This window comes from Erpetoichthys calabaricus, chromosome 6, assembly GCF_900747795.2.
Source record: "Erpetoichthys calabaricus chromosome 6, fErpCal1.3, whole genome shotgun sequence".
In the NCBI taxonomy this organism is placed as follows: domain Eukaryota; kingdom Metazoa; phylum Chordata; class Cladistia; order Polypteriformes; family Polypteridae; genus Erpetoichthys; species Erpetoichthys calabaricus.
This window is the reverse complement of record NC_041399.2, coordinates 43,149,475-43,174,793: the sequence shown is the minus strand read 5'-3', so window position 1 is coordinate 43,174,793 and position 25,319 is coordinate 43,149,475. Positions and strand designations below refer to the sequence as shown.

The 25,319-nt window shown below is 37.8% G+C and overlaps 1 protein-coding gene across 3 annotated transcripts in view; it reads right to left on the bottom strand.

Annotated features, from left to right (window-relative positions):
* LOC114653293 (regulator of G-protein signaling 20-like) overlaps positions 1 to 22,799 on the bottom strand; it is a 149,392-nt gene extending 126,593 nt beyond the window's left edge. Inside the window, exon 1 of one of the 3 annotated variants that reach the window (XM_028803527.2) lies at positions 22,546 to 22,799. In XM_028803527.2, coding sequence (XP_028659360.1) covers positions 22,546 to 22,698 — 153 coding nt within the window. In that variant the 5' untranslated portion in view covers positions 22,699 to 22,799. Of the gene's footprint in view, positions 1 to 18,939; positions 19,206 to 22,545 lie in introns of those variants that run through there. The other 2 variants (XM_028803526.2, XM_051929388.1) reach the window with 2 other exon arrangements.
* Between the last annotated feature and the right edge of the window lie 2,520 nt (positions 22,800 to 25,319).

The following is a 25,319-nucleotide window of genomic DNA, read 5'->3' as shown; positions in this document are numbered from 1 at the left end:
AATAATGGAACAGTGAAAAGAGATTGAATATATTGTTCTGATTTAAACTTAGATCGTCTAATACGTGTTGCCATCAGGGAAAAGTAGTGTTTCTTCCCAATGAAGAGGCCTATCTACAAGAATTAAAAGTTATTATTGTTTGGTGAAAGTGAAATCCACATACGCAGGCGGCAGAGATGCGAAGTTGCTGGCGCGTAGCGCAGGCAGGGGGGTTGGCGAGAGAGGCGAGCAGGGGGCAAAGCCCCCTAGCAATATGATAAAACAATTTTCTCTTAAGCAAAAGTACAGGATTTGAAAAGTCTGTTTAATCAGAAATACAATGGATTCCTTATATCAGAAATAATCAATGTAAAATCATTCAAAGGGGAGAATCAAATTATGAGCCTTTGTAGAGAAAACTGAAACAGACGATTTTAATAAAACATAATACTAGCAGACCGGTGTCGTCCTTCCTGTAAGCCGAGTTGAAAGACTATTTCAACTGGATCGTAAGAATTTTAAGCATAGAGTAACAATATAAGTAGGCTGTGTGCTATTTTTATGTTTTTAGGTTACAACCTTTGAGGTGTTTCAGCTCCTGGGCACACACAGACCTGGTGCCTAACGCCCAGCATTTACTTTATAAAAGTGTTTACACCCTTTCTTAAATTGGAGGTAGGAGGTTCTGTTTTGGAGCCACTTCCACTGATTTTCCTCCCTTTATATCTGATGCCATCTTTTGTCTGCCAAGAGGCAACCAGGATGACTGACTTTACAGAATGGTTACATGTGTATAGATGACAGAAGGGAAAAGATGCTTGAATTGCACTCTTAACAATAATGGTTCTTTAATGGCACAATATGGTTCTCTATAGGGTTGTGTGATTCCTAATATAACTATTGCTTGACAAAGCACAAATTTCATTCTGGGAAAGATTCTTTGCATATGAAGTTGGTTCTCTGTGCTTTGGAAAACTTTCTGATATGTAGAAAAAAAATACAAATCCTTAATATATGTTAGGCTTCCTAGCAGGGCTTCCTCGCTTACTATCAGATTAAGAAAACTTGAACTTAGTTTGTTTTATTGTACGTATGCAGTAAGAGTTCTTTTAAAATCATCACCCATTGCTATTTCACAAATCAGTTGTCATTATTCATGATTACTTTTGAACTTTGTTATGGATCTAAATAAATAAAGGTTCTTTCTGGAACCTTCACATGGATGGGTATTTTTGGGAACAAAAAATGGTTCCACTATGGCACTGCTCTGGAGAACAACTCTGTCACGTTTTATTTTTAAGAGTGTAGTACATCTTGTAATCTGCAACTGGCTAGATTAACCGAGATAGAAACCATTTTAGTTCTACCAGAAAAGCTTCTTGGCAAATTGCATTAATATGATAGAATGTTGCATTTTTTTCAATAAATTGCACCCATTTTATTTCCAGATTCTGAGGCACAACTTCACCATTTCATAATCATAGACGAGGAAGCAGTACATGCCACCAGGCCATCATACCATGTTCCAGGAATGTCATTTTAAAAACCTTATCATCCCTAGTTTAATATTTAGCAAGTATTATTTTGCTTGTGGTTTTCTGCTATTTTAAATATTCATATACTCTGAAGCTGAGGTGGCAATACATTTGATTATTACATTGCTGACATGGCTTTTCAGATGCCTAAGAAAGCACTCAAAGCCAGTGTTGAATTACTGTTAGCATTACTACAGCTACCATGAAAGCTATAGTGCCACAAACCATATTTATATCTTTTAAATATTTCATTGTTTCTTAAGGAAGATTGAATATTTCCTGTGCAGAAAGATAAGAAACATTATTATAGTATTTTGCAGATTATAGTGCACACAAAGCACTATAAAAAGCACTTTCACATCACATCTGAAAACAGTTATAATTCTCCTTAATTAGCCAAATTTGTCAGGATGAAGACCAAGAAGCTTCTGAGACAGGCAAGAGTGAAGTGCTAGAGTGAGATGGCACAGTGGGCATGCAGTGCTTCTGTGTGTCACATGGCTCCAGTGTCCTTGGGAGTATAGCTTGTACCCAGCTGTTGTCTCTTGAGAGTATGTTCATTCGTTCCTTGTTTGTGTGGGGTTTTTCTCCCACATCTTAAAGATGTGCAGGTTGAGTTAATTGGCAATTCCAAACCTACCCTGTGTGTGTTAATATGCTATGCATTGAAAATTGCCTGAATATATATTTTTTGTACTTCATCAATTGATTAATGGAATTAAATTACCTGAATATAAGTGTTTGTACTCCATCAATAAAGCTGAAATAAATATCCAGCTGTACAGGCCACATCTGAACAGATGGGAAAACACAGAGCTGGTCATAGAGCTGCCACAGTGAAGCCCTCCAGCTCTTTGAAAGATGTCTGCCATGCAGCTATCAGAGACATTATTTTGTATCAGTTGTTCTTGGAGTAATCATGTGCTGAAAATAAAGCCTTTACTGTTTCTAAATTTCAGTGTGTGATCAGAATATTCACTAGTTATTTCTATCTTGAACATAAGACATTTTCCTGATAAAAGAAGCTATTCAGGCACTTTGTGTTAGAAGAGCTATGGCTAGGTTTTTTACCACCAGTTTTTAATTTTTAGCATTATCCAACTCATATTTGATTTTTTACTTGCCATTCAAATAACAAAAGGGCACATTGAAATTCTCAGTCTTAGCTCCTTGGATGAGGAGAGCTACAGCTTTGGCTTCAGAGACTGTTTCATTGTACCCCATTCTAATAATTGAAATACCCAGTTCAAACCTGCTTCCTTTGTGTATAGCAAAAGAAATGTTTATTAACTTGTCTATTGTGTCATAAAATGTATTCCTCCCTTGGAAGTTTTTGCTTTTTGTTGTTATACAACTTTGAATCACAATGGATTAAATTTTACTTTTTTGATATTCACCAACAGAAAAAGACTATACTGTCAAAGTGAAAACAGACATCTGCAAAGTGGTCCACGTTAAATAATAGGTATAAAATACAAAATAATTGCTTCTATAAGACACACCTGAGACACAACTAAATCCAACACATAGTGCCTGAAACCACTAAAACAAGGCAAGGTTCTCTTTTCAGGCCACTATTTTGTAGATGCATCTTTTGTAGCCATGACAGAATTGAGCCTGTCAGCACAAGTTTCTCTTTCTATCATCTTTGCACCTCTGGTCTCTTCCATTTTTTTCACATTCTTTTTGGCATAACTGCTCAAGCTCTTCCCGGTCTCATCGAAATTGTGAGTGAACGGCATTTTTTTCAAGTCCAGCCACAAACTCTCATTTGGTTTAAGACCTGGACTTAGTTGTTTTTAAGTCATCCCTGAGCAGCTTTGGCTTTATGCTTCAGGTTGATGTCTTGCTGGAAAACAAATCTTCAAATTCTAAGACGCAGGTTTCATGCAGAGTACATCAAGTTTTCCTCCAGGATTTCCCTCTGTTTTGATGCATTTATTTGACCCTTACAAGCCTTACTGGGCCTATGCAGGGAAGCATGCCTACAGCATGGTGATACCACCAACAACCTTCATAGTGGCCATGGTGCTTGGGATAATGTGCAGTGCTCAAACATGGTGCTTATTTTGAGGGCCAAAAAGCTCAATTTTGGTCTCATCAGACCACCAAAACTATTTCCAGCTAACTTCTCTCATGTACCTTCCGGAAAATTCTAGCTTAGATCTTGTGTGTGTGAGTTTTTTAACAGTGGGCTTCTCTTTGCCACTCTCTCCTAAAGCTGTGACAGGTGAAGCACTCGGGTAAGCAGTTGTTGTCTGCACAGTCTCTCCAGTATTATTCACTATAGTTTGCAACTCCTTGAGAGTTCACATTAGTGTTTGGGTGGCCTCACTAGCTTTATTTTTGCATGATTTCTGTGTTCTAGGCTGATATACAGCATTTCCATTTCTTAACGACTGATTTAACTGGACTCCAAGGGATATTCAGTGGCTTGGATATTTTCTTGTCTCCATCTTCTGTCTTGTGCTTTTCAATCACCGTTTCACAAAGTTGTTTGGAGTGTTCCTTTGTCTTCATTGTGTACTTTAGGCGACCATACTGATTTACAAGTTGGACCTTCAAGGTAAGGGGCATTTATATGACAATCAAATGAAACCCCTGACAGGTGATCTCCATTGAACTAGTTTTGGAACTTTTAAAATTAATTGGCTACACCAGTAAGGATTTAGGTGTAGGAATTAATTATTTTACGTTTTTTGTTTGTAATTCATTTAGACCACTTTACAGAGATCTGTTTTCTTTTTGACATTAAAGGGTCTTTTTCTGTTGATCACTTTAAAAAAAGTAAAATTAAATCAAACGTGATTTTTTTTATAAAAATATAAAATAGGAAAACTTTCAAGGAGATGAATAGTTTTATCTGGCGCTGCATGTCAGTATTGAGATCCAACTTAGATCTGAAAATCTATTCCTTCATGGTTCTGATTCACAGAATGGAGTCCTCAAATTGGAATTAATATGGAAATTCATTTTTTCCTCATCATGCATCATAAGCGTCAGTCTAAAATGAACAAAGACGGACATAAAATGATTTAAAATGTGACTTGATTAAGGTTAATACTCAAAAACATATGCCTAAAATCAGCAAAGATGGAAGAAAAGCAATAGAATATATGAGTTGTTAAAGCTACAAGGAAGTAGCTTCACCAAGACAAAACTGAAAGGACGTTACAGAAATTGAAACAAATCTGTAGAAATAATTTGTGACATAGCTGAAATGGACAAAAAGCAACCGCATTTTGGGGAACAAAAAATGTAAAGTGCAAAAATATATCCCTCTTGATTTCAAGTTTTGATCATCAGCGACTTAGATTAGTATGTCATCCATTAGAGTAAACATGATGTTACATGTCTATGCTGTTGTTCATTTGCAAATGCCAGTCACCCCAGAGAGCCGTCTCTGCAAACATGAAGATCAGATATTGATTGCATACAGACAGAAATGCAAATATTTAGACAAAACCTCACATTTTCGAGTAACACTTTATAATAAGTCATTAACTAACAGCGCTTAACGTATTATTACTTCATGTACATTCAAACAGTTATAAATGTCATTTAGTCATGCTTCACTTATTGGCAGCAGTTTATTCGGACCAAAGGGAATACAAGAGACTGAAGTTTAGGTTCAGCAAATAAAAAAATCAAAATCTTGCTGATAAATTACATTTTCGGTGTACAATAATGTGACACTCGGCACTAAAATCATGTTAGGAAATGTGTTCTGTGAGGAGTTTGAAGATTTTCTCTATTGCTTATATGCTGTTCCTGGTGGATTTGCTTTTGCCCCAAAATGCAGACAGACTACAGACACATGACGTTAACTTGCCCTGGTGTGAGTGGCTGCATGCGTGTTTACTGAAGTTCAGGTCCAATTCCAGTCGAATTAGACCCCGGTATAACTTTTGTTTGTTCACATACTGTGGGGAGTAAAAGTCTCTCTGTAGAAAACCTCTAGGTGGTAGTCCTCAGAAGGTCAACTCAGAGCTAACATGGTTATCTAGATTCACCAAGTTCTGAAATAAAGCTGACCTCTCACTTCTTTTCTTGATCCAAATCATCATCATTTGGAGCAATGTTATACCTGCGTTTACTTTGCTTTTTATTTTCATAAAATTCTTTTGTGCCACTTAAGCAGAAGTTCTTCCAAAACTTTAACCAGAACAGAATGAACGACAAAGGTAAATCCAAAAATTGTGGTAGCAGTCTATGACCTTGACCAACATATGTAGGTTTAAAAAAAACTCAAGGCTAGGATAAATTGTAACTTTGTGAAATGATAAAACTGCAATTAAAGGCAGGCAGGAGCCACGAGAAAATAAGTAAAGGGAATCATCACCGTCAGGCAAGACTGCTAAATAACACCCTGTACAGTTAGCAACTGTGGGAGTAACAAGGAGGGGGAGGAGTGTCAGTTATCAGACAGGACAACACACACACTAAGCTTCTATAAACGAGTGCTGACTATGGCTACATGTAAATCTACTGAAAATATGGTACCTAACAGAGGCTTTGGAACACTTTGTTCTGAAGGCCTGCAGCACAGAACAGCAGAGTCACATCATCAAAACCTTATTCTCCTGCCCTGTCATCAACCTAGCACCAGCAGCAGATGACACAATTCATGGCAGTGGACCCCTACAATTAGCATGACTAATACTTGTAGGGGTGGATGGAGAAGTAATGATTAGGACTGATGCTTCACAGAATTTGTACCCCAGTTTAGGGATGCCTCCTGTGTGAAGTTGGTGTGCTCTCCCTGGGTTTCCTGTAGGTTTTCTCTAGGAAGTCCCCCTCACAGTCGAAAAATATGCCTTTAAGTTCATTGAAGGTGCCCACTCAAACCACAAATGTCTGAGTTATACCGATGTTAGGATCCAGAACTGGCTTTTGCAGTATGTGCAGTATACAGTAGACTATGACTCCCCAGTGAGAAAAAGTTGGTATAGAAATTGAATGTCATGGAATGGAATGTGCATGTTACTAGTCTCTGCATTGTACAAATGGCATTTTGTCTTGCACTTTGTTCCTAATAAAGTAAATATACTTTTTGTTAGCACAGCTGTCTTACAGGCACAGACTCCTAGGTAGACTCCACATATTCCAATGTTCCTCCCTCATACCTAGAGATATATACACTCACTGAGCAAAGTATTAGGAACTCCTGTTCACCTGCTTAAGCACACAATTATCTAACCAGCCAATCATATGACAACAGTGGAGTGCATAAAACTGTGTAGATACAGGTCAGAAACTTCAATTAATGTCTGCATCAAATGCCAGTATAGTGAAAATATGTAATCTCAGTGATTGTTGGTACCAGACAGGGTTGGACTTCTGTAATTGATGATCTTCTAGGATTTTCACACACAACAGTTTCTGGGATTTACTTGGAAATGTACGAAAAACAAAAAAAAACATCCAGTAAGCAGCAGTTCTGCAGATGGAAATGCCATGTTGATGAGACAGGTCAGAGGACAATGGCTAGACTGGTTCGTGCTCACAGAAAGGCAACAGTAACTCCCATAGCCACACGGTGCAACTGTGATGAGCAGAAAAGTATCTCAGAATGAACAACACATCAAACCTTCAGGCAAATGGGTTACACCAACAGAAGAACACATCGGGCTGTACTTCTGTCAGTCAAGAACAGAAATCTGAGGCTGTAGTAGGGACAAACTCACCAAAACTGGACAGTTGAAGACTGAAAAAATGTAGTGTGCTCTGATGAATCTCAATTTCTACTAAGGCACATAGATAGTAGGGGTCAGAATCTGGGAAATATTTTTTGGCACACTTTGGGCCCATTGAAATGTTAATCATCACTTGAATGCCGCAGACTATTTGACTATTGGTGCCGACCATGTGCATCCCTTCATGGCCCCAATTTAACCTTCTTCAAATGACTACTTCCAGCATGACAATGCACTATGTCACAAAGCAAAACTGATCTTAAACTGGTTTCATAAAAAAATGACAATGAGTTCAGTGTTCTTCAGTGGCCTTCCCGGTCACCATATTTGAATCCAATAGAATGTCTTTGGGATGTGGATGTTGGGAATGTGCAGCTGACAGGTCTGAAAAAAATGTGTGATGCAACATGGACCTCAATTTCCAACTTTTTGTGGAATCTATGCCTTGAAGAATTGAGGCTACTTTGAGAGCCAAAGGAGGCCCTCCCCAGTATTAATTTAGTGTTCCTACTACTTTGTCCAGTGAGTGTATATGTGTGTGTGTGTGTGTGTGAGGGTACCTCGGGATAGACTGGTCCACATCTTTTGTATACTTTGCTTAGTCATGTCCCAGGGTCAAAGGCGGATGGAGGGATATGTTTCAGAAGTTGAAAGATGTGACAATACAGCCTGTATGAATAACATTAATGCAATATCTCATTTCATCTCATCTTCTCAAAACACTTTTCCTGGTGAGGGTCGTGGTGTTAATGTTGTAATTGTATCATTATTATAGACATGTGCATGAATTCTGAAACCCATTTAATCCAATTTAGAGTCACAGGTGGCCAGAGCAGTGTCCAGCCCTGGGCATGAGCTAACTCTGAAACATTTATCACAGTGCTTATTAGCACACACACACACACATACACCCATGCTCACGCTAACATTGGGATGAATTTCAAAATAACCAGTTAATTGAACTAACTCACAATTGGGGATGAAAACTGGAGTACTCAGAGAAAAACTCTGCAGAAAGTGGGCAAAAGTGCGCACTCTGTACTGACAATGACTGGGCATGGGATTCAAACCCAGGACGCCAGATCAGTGAGACAGTAGCATTAACAGCTCTGCTGTTTAATAATAGTAGTAGTAGTAGTGGTTCTAATAATTGCATTAAAACTAGATGCTAAATTTCAAAGTTTAAAAAAACATTCTGTGAAATTAGTATTATTAATTATACATAAGTATGATTATACTTGTCCTGTGGTGGGTTGGCACCCTGCACAGGATTGGTTCCTGCCTTGTGCCCTGTGCTGGCTGGGATTGGCTCCAGTAGACCCCCGTGACCCTGTGTTGGATTCAGCGGGTTGGAAAATGGATGGATGGATTATTATACTTATGACATTTTAAAAAGGCCATTTATTATTTTACATTTATACAATCATTTGTACATGGCAGCTGACAGGATGAGGATTCAGTACATTGTTTTCATACATTTTTTACAACTGGCGCACACACAGGCTAAGTAAATTGCTTAGGGTATCTCAGTGAGCCACAGGTGGGGATTGAACTGGCAGCTTTCTGTTAAAGTCCAAGGTCTTAGCCCGTACACTCTCTAGTTAATTAGTTAATTAGAATACAGGTACAGTAATCCCTCCTCCATCGCGGGGGTTGCGTTCCAGAGCCACCCGCGAAATAAGAAAATCCGCGAAGTAGAAACCATATGTTTATATGGTTATTTTTATATTGTCATGCTTGGGTCACAGATTTGCGCAGAAACACAGGAGGTTGTAGGGAGACAGGAACGTTATTCAAACACTGCAAACAAACATTTGTCTCTTTTTCAAAAGTTTAAACTGTGCTCCATGACAAGACAGAGATGACAGTTCAGTCTCACAATTAAAAGAATGCAAACATATCTTCCTCTTCAAAGGAGCAAACAAATCAATAGGGCTGTTTGGCTTTTAAGTATGCGAAGCACCACGGCACAAAGCTGTTGAAGGCGGCAGCTCACACCCCCTCCGTCAGGAGCAGAGAGAGAGAGACAGATAAAAAAATCAATACGTGCCCTTCGTGCTTTTAAGTATGCGAAGCACCGTGCAGCATGTCGTTTCAGGAAGCAGCTGCAGCTGCACAAAAGATAGCAACGTGAAGATAATCTTTCAGCATTTTTAGACGAGCGTCCGTATGGTCTAGGTGTGCGAACAGCCCCCCTGCTCACAACCCCCTACGTCAGCGCAAGAGAGAGAGAGAGAAAGTAAGTTGGGTAGCTTCTCAGCCATCTGCCAATAGCGTCCCTTGTATGAAATCAACTGGGCAAACCAACTGAGGAAGCATGTACCAGAAATTAAAAGACCCATTGTCCGCAGAAACCAGCGAAGCAGCGAAAAATCTGCGATATATATTTAAATATGCTTACATATAAAATCCGCGATAGAGTGAAGCTGCGAAAGGCGAAGCGCGATATAGCGAGGGATTACTGTATATATTAAAATTAGGATGTCTCTAGTAATATAAATATGCAAGGTTTGCATTTCATTTACACCTTTGTAAACCATTAATCCCATGTTCTTAAAATAAGTGTATTTTAATAACAGTCCAAAGCTTTTCTTAGTGTTGAAACACATGACAATTTTTGTTATCCGTAGTTGTCTGTTCACATCTTTACACATCACTGTTTTGTCCCACAAACCCCCTGCTCTCATTTCAAAATGAGATTTTGCTTATTCACATATTTAAATGTGTTTATTTATTACATACTTTCGGTGCACACAATCAAAACCTTTGTATAGTGCCTTATGGTAAGCAACATCATTGTTGTCTTTATAAATGCAACTTGACATACATTCTTAATATGCGTCATTATGCTACTTCATCACCAGTACATAGTGCCTGAAAATGAGCAAGTCCAAGAACAATAAAACCAGAGAAGGTTTTCTTTTCTGTTCACAATGATTTATGTTAACAGTGAACATAATGGAAGTACTCCATGATAGGCTATCATGAATAATAAAGAAAGGAAATGAGTATCTGTAGCTATGTCATCACACAAAATAGTAATTCCCCTAACACAGCACATAAAGGCACATACCCAAGAAGGGAAAGCAAACTGAATAAAACTGTGCACCTATACATCTCATAAACTCCTTCGATAATTCCAGAATTTAATAATCCCTAAAACCTACTAGGCACTCATCTATGCCTAGTAGATCTTAGGTTGAACATTAAACCCATAATAAACAATATGGTGTGCCGCAGAGTATCTGAGAGCAATCACTGTGAAGCCAATGAGATCTCACATCTGTCAGGTCACAACGTAGCGGGTAGAGGCTGCATAATCGCAGTGCAGCTAAACAAGATCAATAATCAGACCTACTCTAACAAAAGTTGGCCATTTGAATTTTCTAGCCTCAATCATTGCATCCAATTTATTTTGGGAAAATGGAAAAAGGTCTCTAGAACTGTACACTTAATGACTGCTGAAAACTAATCAGTTAAATTAGCTGGGGAATCATGGGAGAAATTGGATTTTCCAATGACGGAAAAAGCATGTCAACTCTATACAGCATAGTCATTCTTTTATCAGTGAGCATTGAGATAAATGGATGCAGTGCCTATGTAAAGTATTCAACCCCATTGGAAGTTCTCACATTGTAATGCTCTACAACATTGAATCACTTTGAATTCAATTTGGCTTTTTTGTCACTGATTAACAGTAAAAATCTCTTCAATGTGAAAATTAAAGCAGATATCTGGAACGTGGTCTAAATGAACTACAATTATAAAACACAAAATAGTTGAGTACATAAGTATTCACAGCTTTTTAAGTATGACACACCTAAATCATCACCAGTGTAGCCAATTGTTTTTAGAAATCACATCATTAATTCAACAGGGATTACCTGTCTGTAGTCAAGGGGTTTCAACAGAGTCAGTATGGTGGCCTAACCTTCACAATGAGTTAAAAGAACACTCCAGGCAACTCACTTGAAAAGCAGTGGATGGAAATAAGAAAATATCCAATGACTGAAAATCAGTCTTTAAGAAATGGCACAGCTGTAAGTCTGCTTGGAGTAGACCATCCACAAGAATTGAGAGACGGCGTTAGAAGAAGACTAGTGATGGCGGCTGCCCAGAACTCTGAGGTTATTACAAGTTACATCGGCTGAGGTTCAAGAGACTGTGCAGACAACAACTGTTGCTTGGCTGTTTCTCCAGTCTCAGCTGTATGGGTAAGTGCCACAAAATGCACAGGACATCTCAGCTAGAGTTTGTCAGAAGGCACCTGGGAGATTCTGAAGTCAGCTTGAACAAAGTTCTATGGTCTGAAAAAATGAAAATTGAGCTATTTTCTCATCAGACTAAATGCCATGTTTGGTGTGAATAAACACTGCTCATTATCAAACACACCGTGAAGTGTGTGGGGATGTTTCTATGAAGCAGGCCCTGAAAGGCTTGTGAGGGTAGAAGGGTAAAATTAATGCAAGAACATACAAGGAAAACCAATTCGCCCTGCAGGAAACCTGCACCTTGGGAGAAGATGTGTCTTCCAGCAAGACGACAACCCCAAGCATCAAGCCAATGCTGCACAGGAGTGGCTTTGTAAAACAGCAATGAAAGTGGCCAAGTCAGAGTCCAGATCTCAATCCATTTGAGAATTTGTGGGTGGATTTGAAAAAAGTCTCTTCACATGCAACCTCCATGCAACCTGGCAAAGTTTGAGCAGTTTTGATAAAAAGAATCGGAAACAATGGCAGAGTCCAGATTTGCAAAGCGGACAGAGACTTATGCTCACAGACTCAAGGCTATTTAAGGCTGCCAAAGTTGCATCTACTAAAAACTGACTTGAATATTTTTGAAATCAGTTATTTTGTGTTTTATACTTGTAATTAATTTATATGTAATTTAATATCTTTGACATTAACAAATATTTTTCTGTTGACCAGTGTCAGAAAAGCCAAGTTAAATACATTGTATTTCAATGTTGTATAATAATAAAAACCTCCAGAGTGGAGAATACTTCAATACAAAATTCAACATGTAGGAACATCTTCAACTTCAAGGTGGGTGCATCGGGTAGGTTCAATTTCTTTCAAGTGTGTAATGCACAGTGTAGTTCTTACTTGCATGCTCAACCAACAGTCAACATTAGTGATGTGTGAAACAGCCATGTTTAAATTCGCATAACGTTTTGAGAAGTTAACTCTAAAATTCCTTTAATATACAATTTTATACTTGTGAAACCTAAAAATTCACTAAACTGAAGTTTTGTTCTTTTTATATTTTTTGAGGTGGAAAGCAAGATATGTATATTACTTCCTAAGGGTTATTCCACAGCTTCCGAACTTCCACTGATCCTTTAGTGGACCTTCATGTGCTCTCATCCACCTCATACTCTGCCTGCTTGCACATTTATGCTGCTGGTTCCTCCTCATACTGCTTATCCATCCATCCATTATCCAACCCGCTATATCCTAACACAGGGTCACGGGGGTCTGCTAGAGCCAATCCCAGCCAACACAGGGCGCAAGGCAGGAAACAAACCCTGGGCAGGGCACACACACATACACCAAGCACACACTAGGGACAATTTAGAATCGCCAATGTACCTAACCTGTATGTCTTTGGACTGTGGGAGGAAACCGGAGTACCCGGAGTTAACCCATGCAGACACGGGGAGAACATGCAAACTCCTAACTGCGAGGCAGCAGCATTACCCACTTCGCCACCGTGTCGCTCTCATACTGCTTATTTTGATTCAAAGATACAACCATTTATGCTCACTTTCCTAAAATCTGTTAAAGATCAAAGATAGGAACCTTCCAGGGAATTGCAGTCAGCAGTGTTGTAGGTAACGCATTAAAAGTAACTTGGGTTACTTAGTCAGATTACTTTTTAAAGTAACAAGTAACCTAATACAATACTTATTTTAAGTAAAAATACCCGTGTTACCTAAAAAAATCTAGATATGCATTACTGCATTACATATGGAAGCTGATTCCAGCCACTGCAAAAAAAAAAAAAATAATAATAACTCCATCATTTAACAGAAGTATGGCCATTTTTTATTATTACTTTAGTATTGCTATCTGCGCAACATTGTTTACGTGTGCACTCAAGCTATCTGGTGACAGCTGAGGAAGAAGTTAAGCATGTGAAAAGAAGTTAAAAGAGGCAATAAAATTTACAAGTACACATTTAATCCTGCATGTGCTGAGGGTTAAACTTAATCCACCCAGTTTAGGGATACAGGGAGCCAGTGATCATCGCAGCAGCACTCAGTGTAAAGCCAGAAGCAAACGTGGTGGACAGTCCGTGCAGTCCAAGGCAGAGCTCATTTACACACCCAAACAGAAATGTGGTTGCTGTGTGCAATCCAGTTACAGACACCTATTAATATATAGGTTATAAATATTTTGAAACAGTGTTTGATCATACCAGGCATCTTTGGGAAGTCAGGGTAGGTATGGAATAGGGGATGAATGTTACTTACTTCACGGTACATGAAGAACTAAATGTACTTATAAAAGACAAGGAAATTAATATGAGCTTGGGATTTTCGTACAAAAGAAGAAAAGGTGACACAAAAGTAGTGCACTGTTTGTAACACATTACATTATATAATAAGTAACTATATACCATGTTTAGTTGGTTTATTTGTAAGTAATGAGTAATATAACTAAAGTACAGTAGAACCTCTGGTCACGAATGTTTCCAAACACGTACAAATCAGGTTACGATCAAATGGTTTGCCAAAATTTTGCATCTGTTCACGACCACACGCTCTGGTGGCGAGCGAAAACACTGGCGGCCAGTTTCCCTACGCACATTCTCTTTTGTTTGCGTATACAGGGCCTAGCAAAGCAGCTGATGTTGCAAAATGAGTTATAATGTTAACCAAGCAGAGGCCTCAAGTGCTGGAAGAGGTGGAAAAACTGTTGCTAGTGTGGTTGAACGAGAAGCAACTTGCAGGGGATAATGTAAGCGAGGTGATCACATGTGAGAAAGCCAGAAAGATTCATGGCGATTTGCTGAAAAAAATCTTTCTTTGAGTGGCGAAGGTGAGGAATTTAAAGCCCGTAGAGGATGGTGTGAAAAGTTGTGCAAGAGAAGTGGCATTTAATTTTTGTCCCTTTGCTTAAAACTCATAAAAAAAGTGTTTACAGCAAGCGGTTCATAAGGGTCTAGCGCAAACTCTTACAATGTTAGTTTTCTCTGTTGTTCAAGGTTTTCTCAGTGTTATTCAATGTTTTTACATTTAGTTTACTATTACACTGTGCATTCTATGGAATAATTAACTATTTTTGTGCTTAAAAAAAATTATATTTATAAACAGTTTATACGGTCTGGAACAGATTAATTGTATTTACATACAATCTTATGGGAAAATTACGTTCGGGTTGCGACCAAATCAGGTCGCGTCCAGAGTTTTGGAACGAATTACGGTCGTGACCAGAGGTACCACTGAACTTTTAAAAGTAATGTTCCCTTACAGTGGTTGTTAGCCACATACCCATGCCAATGGACTTTAGCAATGAAAAATCACCTCTAAAGTGCTTACAAGGCAAGAGCCCCCAATCCATGCCCTGCTTTTTATGCTCTGCACCAGAATACATTTTCCAATGTTCTGAGATGAATGTATGTGTGCCAATGGTGCAAATTCAGCTCATCACTAATCACCACTCTCTGGTGCCATGATCCACATGTATTATTAGTCAAACATGGATGTCACCTTGAAACTCCTGCATTCCTCTTTCCTCAAATAGCAGGTTTAAGACATTTGTTTCATGGCTTGGTTTATGCCCTTTTGGTTACAATTGTAAACGATTTGTTAAGACCCATTTTTTTATATAAAAACACTAAAAAATAGCATCACTTAACAAAGCAAATATTGAGAGGAAACTGACATTTTTCTACAATTGTGAAAAAAGTAGCTTTAAGATTGCCAAATTCAGATTATTCTTTAGTTATGCTGATATGAATATCATCAGATGTGATATGAAACTACTCACTCCACCACCAGGACCAATTTTATTGAAATGTTTATTTTGAAAATTATTGAAAGTTTCATTTTTCAGGGAGATATTTGAAAAAGATCACACTCTACAAAGTTTTACATTTTTGAAATCTCCCATTGAAAACCATTGGCAGATCTGTAAACTTGTCTACCTCTGCATCGGCAAATTGTTTCTGGTATGTAAAGACTCTCCAGCTGTTTGAGTGCAAATGGAAGAGAACTGTCTCACATCTCCCGATACTGTAAGTTGTAACAAGTAAGTTAAATGATTTCCATAAGTATAAAAGTATAAAATGCAAGCAAGGAAAACAAAAGGTTACTGACAAGATATGAAAGAAGTACCCTGTGGCATGTTATCCATCATGCATAGAGTAAATAAACATTTGCTCAGTATTAACCTTTCACTAAACCAGTGGTTCTCAAACTGTGGGGCGGGCCTCCCTAGGGGGGGTGCGACATAACAAAAAGGGGGGGGGGGGGTGCGAAGATGTGAAAAAAAAAAACAAGAATCGAAAATATGAAAATAACATCTATTGAAACCAAAACAAATTAACTTAAACTACATTCTGATACTAGAAAAATAAATATAGAGTTAGATAAATGTCGATAAAAGTTAAGTAGGTATAATAAAATATGCATCTATGATATTTCATTGATTAAAAAAGAACAAATTGGTATTACTGGGCTCCTTTCAAAAAAACCTTAGGGGTGTGCGATTAAAACTGTTATGAAAACTCGGGTCGCAAATACTTAAAGGTTGAGAAACGCTGCACTAAACCAAGCTCCATTATCTGAAGATTATAATGATTCACTATTTCACTAATACTATAATTTACAATCGATATCCACATCAGTCAGTTGCCTTTTATAATGTTTACTTTTATTCCCTAACACCCATCTTAATAAAAGGACACGTGTCTGTGTGTGTGTGTGTGTGTCTGTGTCTCTCTTTGTCCATCTGGGTGTTATGTTATATGCCATTTGGTATGTGTATGAGCCAAATCCTTTAAGTTAATAGTAAATTTTCCTTTGTCTGCTTATCTTGAACATAGATAGATAGATAGATAGATAGATAGATAGATAGATAGATAGATAGATAGATAGATAGATAGATAGATAGATAGATAGATACTTTATTAATCCCAAGGGGAAATTCACAATAATATATAATATAGCTTAACATAGATAATGGAAGATTTAGTTTAACCCTCTATAAATTGTGGCGGCACGGTGGTGCAGTGGGTAGCGCTGCTGCCTCGCAGTTGGGAGATCTGGGGACCTGGGTTCGCTTCCCGGGTCCTCCCTGCGTGGAGTTTGCATGTTCTCCCCGTGTCTGCGTGGGTTTCCTCCGGGCGCTCCGGTTTCCTCCCACAGTCCAAAGACATGCAGGTTAGGTGGATTGGTGATTCTAAATTGGCCCTAGTGTGTGCTTGGTGTGTGGGTGTGTTTGTTTGTGTCCTGCGGTGGGTTGGCACCCTGCCCGGGATTGGTTCCTGCCTTGTGCCCTGTGTTGGCTGGGATTGGCTCCAGCAGACCCCCGTGACCCTGTAGCTAGGAATATAGCAGGTTGGAAAATGGATGGATGGATAAATTGTGGAAGATGGTATGTTCATAATCTTAACTCTGTGTGACAGTAGAGTGAAGTTAGACATCTAGAAACATGAATAGTCAGACAGACAGACATTAAGGACTTATAGTTTTCTGACTGTTACATAGAATGTTACATACAACTACATAGAAACCCTAAGGAAAATAACCAAGATATTTAAGCCAAATATCATAAGTTTCCCTTTTCCCCTTTCTTTTTTGAATGTATTATCAACTTTTCGTGTGTGTGTGAACTGTTTGCTTTGAATTTCACTAAAATCTTCAAAAACAAAGACACAGCCTGTGGAATATGTTTGTACAGTGGGTCACATTAGTGCCAGAATATCAATCTGGTAGCTTCATTTGAATTATTTTTTAACCATTTGGAGACCTTTGTCAGATGCAGCTACAGGATGGGATTTTTAAAAGCAGTGCTAGTATTTGAAATGTGCCATGTGTTGGAATGAAAAATGCAGTGCATTTTATTACTACATGCATTACAAAATACTTTCCAATATACTGTATGTTGTACTTCAAACATTAATGCTGAATATGCTGAGGTCTATGCTGATTAAATAGATTTCAATCCATCTTAGATGGGTAGCAGAGCTAGTTTGTTATAACTGAATATTTTCATGAAAATTACTTTGGTCAAACATGTTCATTAAAAAGAAGAAATTAATTTAGATTTTTTTTTTAGGTTTTATTAATTGGCAATTGCAAATCATCACTGTGTTTGAATATGCTGTGTGTGTGAGTAATGTTCCTTGTGATAGACTTGAGTCCTGTCCTGGCCTGTTTTCAGCCTTTTTGCCCCATCCTAGTGAGAGAGCCTTTGGTCCCCAAAACTCTGAAGTGGATTCAGAAGGTTCTAGAACCTGCCTATTGCACTCAGTCCATTGAAGGTTGCAGTGCATTTTATGCCATGCTTATATTTTCTAACTTGTTTTCATAGTAGGATATCAGTTATCCCGATCTTGTTGTGGTAACAATGGACGCAAGGCAGAGATCAAGTACAATAGAGACACCAGGTCACAAACTCACTTTTTCAGATGCCATTTATAGTTGGCAATTACCCTAAAACATGAGCACATCATTTTGAGGAAAGCAGAAGAAGCTGGGTGGCCTGGTGAAATAGCAATAAGCAATTTTAACAGATGGAGTAAGGACCAGGAATTGGACCAGGGCACTCAGGCAGGGACCCAGTAAAGCTAATGCCTGCTCCACCGTACCACCCAACTTACTATTACGTATTATGACGGCTACTCATTCACAATATCTCCATCCATTGATTTTCTGTCACGGTTTTTTTAAGGTAATTGCAAGAAATTACACTCAGTATAAATGCAAGTTCGGAATACTTTGAATACTAAGCATAATGTTATTATGTCTTATTATTAATAATCCCAAATTTTTGCTTGGGTTGGAGGTTCTCAGACGCATTGTCTTGAACTTATTATTTTATTCTGCCTTTAGGTTGAGCTATTTTACAGTATGTGCTGAGAACTTTGTTAATGTCAAAATAGTTGAGAAATCTTATTTTATTTAGAACTTACATCACGTACCTTTACAAGGTGCCTTACAAGGCAAAAATGTGCGGAATAATAAAATAATTGTGCAAGACCACCTGCAAAGCTTTACTTCCAAGCTAGCTTTGGGTTTGCTGGGGCATCCCATTTCTCGTACAGCAACTGACAAGAGTTTAAAATGCAAAACCTCTCTACAATTCTAAATTAAGGTATGAAAATTGTTAGGCAGGAAAGATGCAGTAGTGTATTAATATTCACAATAGAAAAATGTAAAATTAAAACACATAGTGGGCATTGTTACATTGTTTATTACAAATAATGCACTTATTTTGGCCACAAAAATGTGCTATTTTCTCAGATCCAATATAAGACATTTCTGCAAATATTTTTTTAAATCAAGTGTTGATGGAAACAAGAAAATCTGAATGTTTCATTGTTCAGAATATTTTTTCATTTCATGAGCTGAGATAGCTCAGTACAGTTGTGGGTAAAACAAGACCCCGTTGTCTACTTCATGCACAACACCTTTAGAGTGCCCTGTCTTTACTAATGGACAGTTTTCTTTTCTAATTGCTAGCTGAATGCAAAATCATCTGCAATGTAGAAACACTTACACTTTCACAAATGGCATCTTCTGACACAGCCATGTCCTTCTTGTCTGAGTTACATCTGTTTTCAAATGACTCTTCATCCTGGACCAACTGCTGATCATCCATGAAAATGTGACAATCCAGAGATAATATTGCTATAAATATCGTGTTACTGTTTCAGCTTGAAATCTATCGCCTCCTTTTCACAGAAGTATTTTCCAGCACACAGTTGATATCACTTCATGTTGACTAGCAGACCACAAAGTGTGCACCTTTTCAAAATACAACAGTTTAATTGGAGGAGGCGATGCCAGTGGTGCCCAAGTTACTGCTGAAGTAGAAAACTGAGAACTCCACAGAGACTGACTTAAAAGCTACAACCAGATACTTCCTAAAGAGGAAAACACCATTCACGTCTGCGCTTTTGTTTACTGACTCTAAGTGTCCAATGCCAACACAATGCACCTCAAATGAATCTAAATATAAAGGTTACCTGATGAATATCCAACAAGGTGGTACAGTATCAAACCAGCATCACTTGAAACATTTGAGAGGGACATGATCCTGAGCAATAATCGTGTATGGGTAATCAGCACCCAAAATGTACTTTACTAGAGAAAGCACACATTTATAAAACTGAGAAACTTTGCTAACACACGGCACTCAGGCTCTGCTAGGCAAACTGAAGTAGGCTGCACTCAGTGCCAGCTTCCTTTTGGCCCCTTTTCATGAACACTGACTATTTACAGACATTATTATGTAAGTTAATTGTCATTTGAAAAACAGCTAAGATAAGCCAGTAGTAATCTATATAACACCTTCTATGAAAGATACAAATCCACGAGAGCTGTCATTTTAATGGATGCTGTATTATACTGTTATAATGTCTTAGAAACAAGCCCCCCTATATGATTCACCACTACAGAATACACAAAACCGGAACAGCTTGATCTGTTGTTGTGCTCAGTCAGACACATTCATTGGACAAAACCTGCTTATCACCAATTTTTAAAAAGTAAAAAAGAAAAGTAAAATGGTAAGTAAAAAAAGTAAAATGGATTTGATCCTACAGTGTAAGATGAACGTAATCTGTGCAAACAAGAGAGAGGCCCTAAACAGTGAACTTTCATCCCATGTAATACTTTGGCATTACTAATAATAGTGTTAAAAACAACGGCGTATCTTGGGGCTAAAACTGACCTTATATAAAAATAGCATCAGCATCACTTCCTTCGCCTAACAACACTGCTGTTAGCTGAAAAATACAATACCGTCCCATTTTCTAAGCCTGCTTAATCCTGAGTAAGTGACAGATAAATCATAACAAAAGAGTAAAACAGTGTTTTGGCATCTCTCTATCTACCTATCTAAAAAATATCCGTGATGTTGGGGGGGGATATGCAGTGTTGGGAAAGAACTTTAAAATACTTTTTAACACTTATTTAAACTGTTTATGGTAAAAGGTGTTTTTTCTCATATAACACTTGATTTGAGTGCAAATTGTATTGATTTTGTTATCATTTTATATTATTTGATACAATAAAGATATCTATCTATCTATCTATCTATCTATCTATCTATCTATCTATCTATCTATCTATCTATCTATCTATCTATCTATCTATCTGAGTAATTAAGAGACTGTCCTGTTTATATTTCTTAACATATATTACATAGTGCCTTTCCTATCTATCCTGCATAGATTGATTGATAATTTAGGGCCTTTCCATTCTATCTCTCTTACCCTATCTTCTCTATCTAATACATTCTGCCATTCCTAGCCATATATATTGGTTGATAATATGGAGCTTCTCCAGTCTATCTATCTGTAATAGAGATTTTTCTATTTCTTTCTTTCATCATATGTTGTGTTTTCCTATGTATTCCATAGTATTTCCAGTAGTTTCAGCCTAAATGTATAGTGTTCAATAATATACTATGTTTACTATCTATTCATCTGTCTGTCAAGGTATTACATAGTGCCTTTTCTATCCATCACCTATTAATCTTTCTTATATTGTCTTTCCTATATACTTACTGTATTTGTATATCTATTGATAAATAGTGTAGTGTTTTTACTCTTTTTATATAAAATAGTCTGTCGTATGGTGTTTGTAACATACTGCCTTTATTAACCATTATATAGTGCCTTTCCTATCCATTGTTCAATGCTATAAAGCTTTTCATATGTCATACAGCATCTTTCTTATAGCACTCTATCTATCTATCTATCTATCTATCTATCTATCTATCTATCTATCTATCTATCTATCTATCTATCTATCTATCTATCCTTCCTTGTTTTGGCAAGATATTAAAAGATATACTTTTTAGTAATATTAAGAATACTTAAAAATCGTGTTAATATAAAATAACTTTCACAAATATCACACTTATAAACTGCTCTGGTTGAAATTAATGAGACAAAAAGGTGATATGCATTTACTTGCACTAAGCATGGGAAAAGTGCTATATAAATAAAATCAACAACAACAACAACAACAACAACAATAATAATAATAATAATAATAATAATAATAATAATAATAAAAGTGCCGTATTAGCTAAGGCATTGGATTTAACCCCTAGGCTGCTTGCTCAGTTTCCACCTGTGACTCACTGTGTGACCCTAAGCATGTCCCTTTACCTGCCTGTGCTCCAACTGTCTCAGTCTTTATAAACAATTGTAACGTTCCCAAAGTATTACTCATCTTCGAAGTCCCGGACTGGACTGGACAAAGGCATAAGCACAAATTTAAAATAACTGTTAAACAGAGACGTCGCCAATGTTTGTGTGTGATAGTAATGCGTGGATGCATACAAGGCGCTCCATAAAGTGAAAGTATTAATACTGAAGAATCCGTGTACTCAATTTAATTTTATTCACTCAAAGATTTATACTATGTACCCCGTACGGGCTTTCTCTCTCTGTCACACACACACACAGAAACTTACACACATGAGTTCAAGAGAAAAATACTAACAGTGAATCATTACCAGTCATAGTGAATGTGTATTTTTTTCTCTCTTCATAATAGACAGTATAGGCAATTATCCTTTTAAAGACAACTATTTTAAAGCCACCCTGTACATAACACCTATGCTAAACCGTCCATCAATAGTCATAAAGCTGAAAGGTGCCAAGTGAGCGCTCCAACTGTCACACGGAGCCACATGCTCACTTTAATGAAGGCTCTGGTGTGTGACAGCGTAAGTTACTTTGATATCGTCATATTTCAGCTGTTCCTTTCGAGAACCTGATGAAGTGATTATGGTGGATTTATGCAGGAGCCTCACCGGCAGCAGAAGAACAAAGCAAAGCGAAGATCGCGCCTGTCATGTGCACATCTGTGCCGTTGCTGTGTACAGCTGAGCTTCTGCGATGCTATTGAGCCGGACACAATTCTGGCAAATCGGGGTCCATAGAACACCGCAGTCTGCCGCTGTAGTCAGGTGTCTTCAGGGTTTATAAAATACGCTCAGATTCATGAAGTCACGAATCTCTTCTCTTTCTTTCTCCTGATAATTGATGAATAATTGATACCTACATAGAAATAGCCAGTTGACAGTTTAAAAGAAAAGAAACCTCTTACATAAAAAAATCAACGCCGGGATCACACGGAGACTTACACGTATCGAGGAATGAGATTTGCCGGGATCTAAATTCGCTGAAGAGCTCCCCTTCTCCCTTCTTCTTCCACGCCGAGAAATTAATGGCAATCCTTTCAGGAACTGGGTTTTGCCTTTCTTTTCTGTTTCTTTATGAATCGTGAACCCAGACATCCAGAATATTGTTATCGTTATATTAAAATTGGAAACGAGGGGAATGGAACCTCCTATGAGATCGCCATATTCAAAAGAAAGAGAGAGAGAGAGAGAGAGAGTGAGTGAGAGAGAGAGATGGAGAGAGAGAGAGAGACGGGGGCGGGTGAAGTGGGGGCTGGGGGGGATGGGGGGCTCCTGTGATTGTAATTATTTGTGCAAAGACTACTTGGTCAACATTCAACATATGGAGTGGAGTGTCCAACTGCGTTCTCTTTCTGAATCGCGTATTTCTTGCCTTTGCCGTTGTTTCATAAACACTATTTATTTTATTGGCCAACATAATAAATAATAATAACCTTTTGTCATTGGAGGTTTGCTTAATACGTTAGTAGGCACTCTGTGTGTGTGTCTTTCTGCTCACTACTGTATGCAGGTTCCAAACCCCTTACGCTAATCCCTTCCCTGGAAACTATAATGCTTGGGTGTGCTCCAGTGATTTGTAACACCTATTAGGCAACAAAATAACCACGATATGCGTATCCATATATTAGCAAAATTGTTGTTCCTGTGGTTAATAACCGCCTGGTTGCTTAGCAGCGGCGGCACAGTCTCTGAATCCTGGATGATGCGCAAGAACTGGAGCGGAAACCATCAAGCAGCCGGAGCCACAATAGCACAAACTGCGGCTAGAAATGGAGTATATTGGTTTCGAAAATTCCTCTGTTCCATTTTTCTTATAAGTGGACTTTTTTTTTTTACGATACCAGCCATGCACTGACAACATAACAATGTACAGTATGTGGATCCGGGTTCATGATTTTCATATGTGTGAATAGTTATAATAAGCTAATTATGTCCAGTTCTTCTAGAGTTGGCATTCTACAAAAACATATTTTTGATCACACTATCTATCTATCTATCTATCTATCTATCTATCTATCTATCTATCTATCTATCTATCTATCTATCTATCTATCTATCTGTTTGTCTGTCTGATACAGCGACTTTGAAACATTTCTGTTTGTCCTTCAATCGAGTATCCAGTAGCTTACAGCATTAACTTTACAGCTGTTCTACAACAAATAAGGACACTTTGCAGTATGATAATCAATCACTTCTCTTTTTCAGTTTATCCTCACATTTAGTTTCTTTAACATCTGCGATGACGTTTCTGGTTCTGACTCTCATTTATGTTCCACGTACGTCCCCTTAACTGTTATGCTTAATTCTTACTCCTCTCAGAGCGCGTCTCCTCCCAACACCTTTTTTATTGTCGTCCTGTTTGTTGGGTGTTTCATTTTGTTATCTCTTCTCTCAGATTTTGCAACGTGCTATGATTGTGTACGCAGTGAACGGCACAGTGCAATACAAAATAAGTATTATTAATTATTATAATCTTACATACAATCCAACACAAAATAAATATTTATTTTATTGTCCGATTATAACATACAGAGTGAATATTTAAAATGTTTGTTGTAGTCGCGCTACATTGATTCGGAAAAGCTGAAGACCTGCATAAGTAAGTAAGCATTAAGTGAAACTGACAAACTGCTTCCAGCTATCAACACGTTCTGTTCTGGATCCAAACGTACACATTCAACCAAACCTAACGCTGTCTTCAGTGCCTAGTGAAGAGTGTCCATTCCCGACCACTTTTCAAGCTACTAGCCGCTGTCATTTCTAGGACCTGCTTATTCTAATATTTTCATCCTTATTGTCTCCGTTGTAACTAACTTTTTGCAGTAGCTTTTAACAGCCTGCGTCTAGTAAATTGTTGAAGTTTTCTTTAAAAATAAAATAATCAGTGGGCAGCAGCAGATCGAGAGGAGGCTGTAGGCGAAGAAGCAGGGTTTGAGATGTAGACAGCCCGAAGTCACGATTCGACTCGCCCCTCTGCTCTGAGGCTCCCCTTGGCGCCGACTTTCTCAATCGCTTCTGATAAACAGAGGAGCAGGTGACGCAGCGGCTTCTGTCCGATTGAATTGTCGACCACCTAAAAACGTCACTGGGATTTCTGTCCGGCCCTCGTTCTGGGCTGGTAACAGTAACATGTTTTAGCAGGAATTCCATTTTTTATATCATATTAAACAATCATGCAATGCGAAGAATTTGTGAACTATACAAATGGATCGTATTCCACGGCAGTTTAATATAAAAATGTATTTTATTGAGCAGTCTGTGAGTGATAAGAGGTTAAAAGAGGATTTAGAATTACGTGTCTGGACCGTTAGCAAAGAACAATTGTCTTATATACACATATATAAATTCGCACATACAGACACACTCATATTTATATATGTGTGTGACTCAAGTAATGTATAATTAATTCATTACAAGAACATTAATCTTTGAAATAAGGAAATGCTAAACATAATACTATCAATAACACTATACTTTGAAAAAACTCTGTTTAAGCAACCATGGACACTGGCAGTAAGTGCTTCTTTCTTTCTTTCTTTCTTTCTTTCTTTCTTTCTTTCTTTCTTTCTTTCTTTCTTTCTTTCTTTCTTTCTTTCAACGTTATTCACATCTGTAACTAGATCGTATAAATAAGATCGTTTATGATTTAAATATTAGTACTAGCTGTCATCAAATTCTTAAATGTGATTCGATGGGCTTTCCCTTGTTTCTCCTAA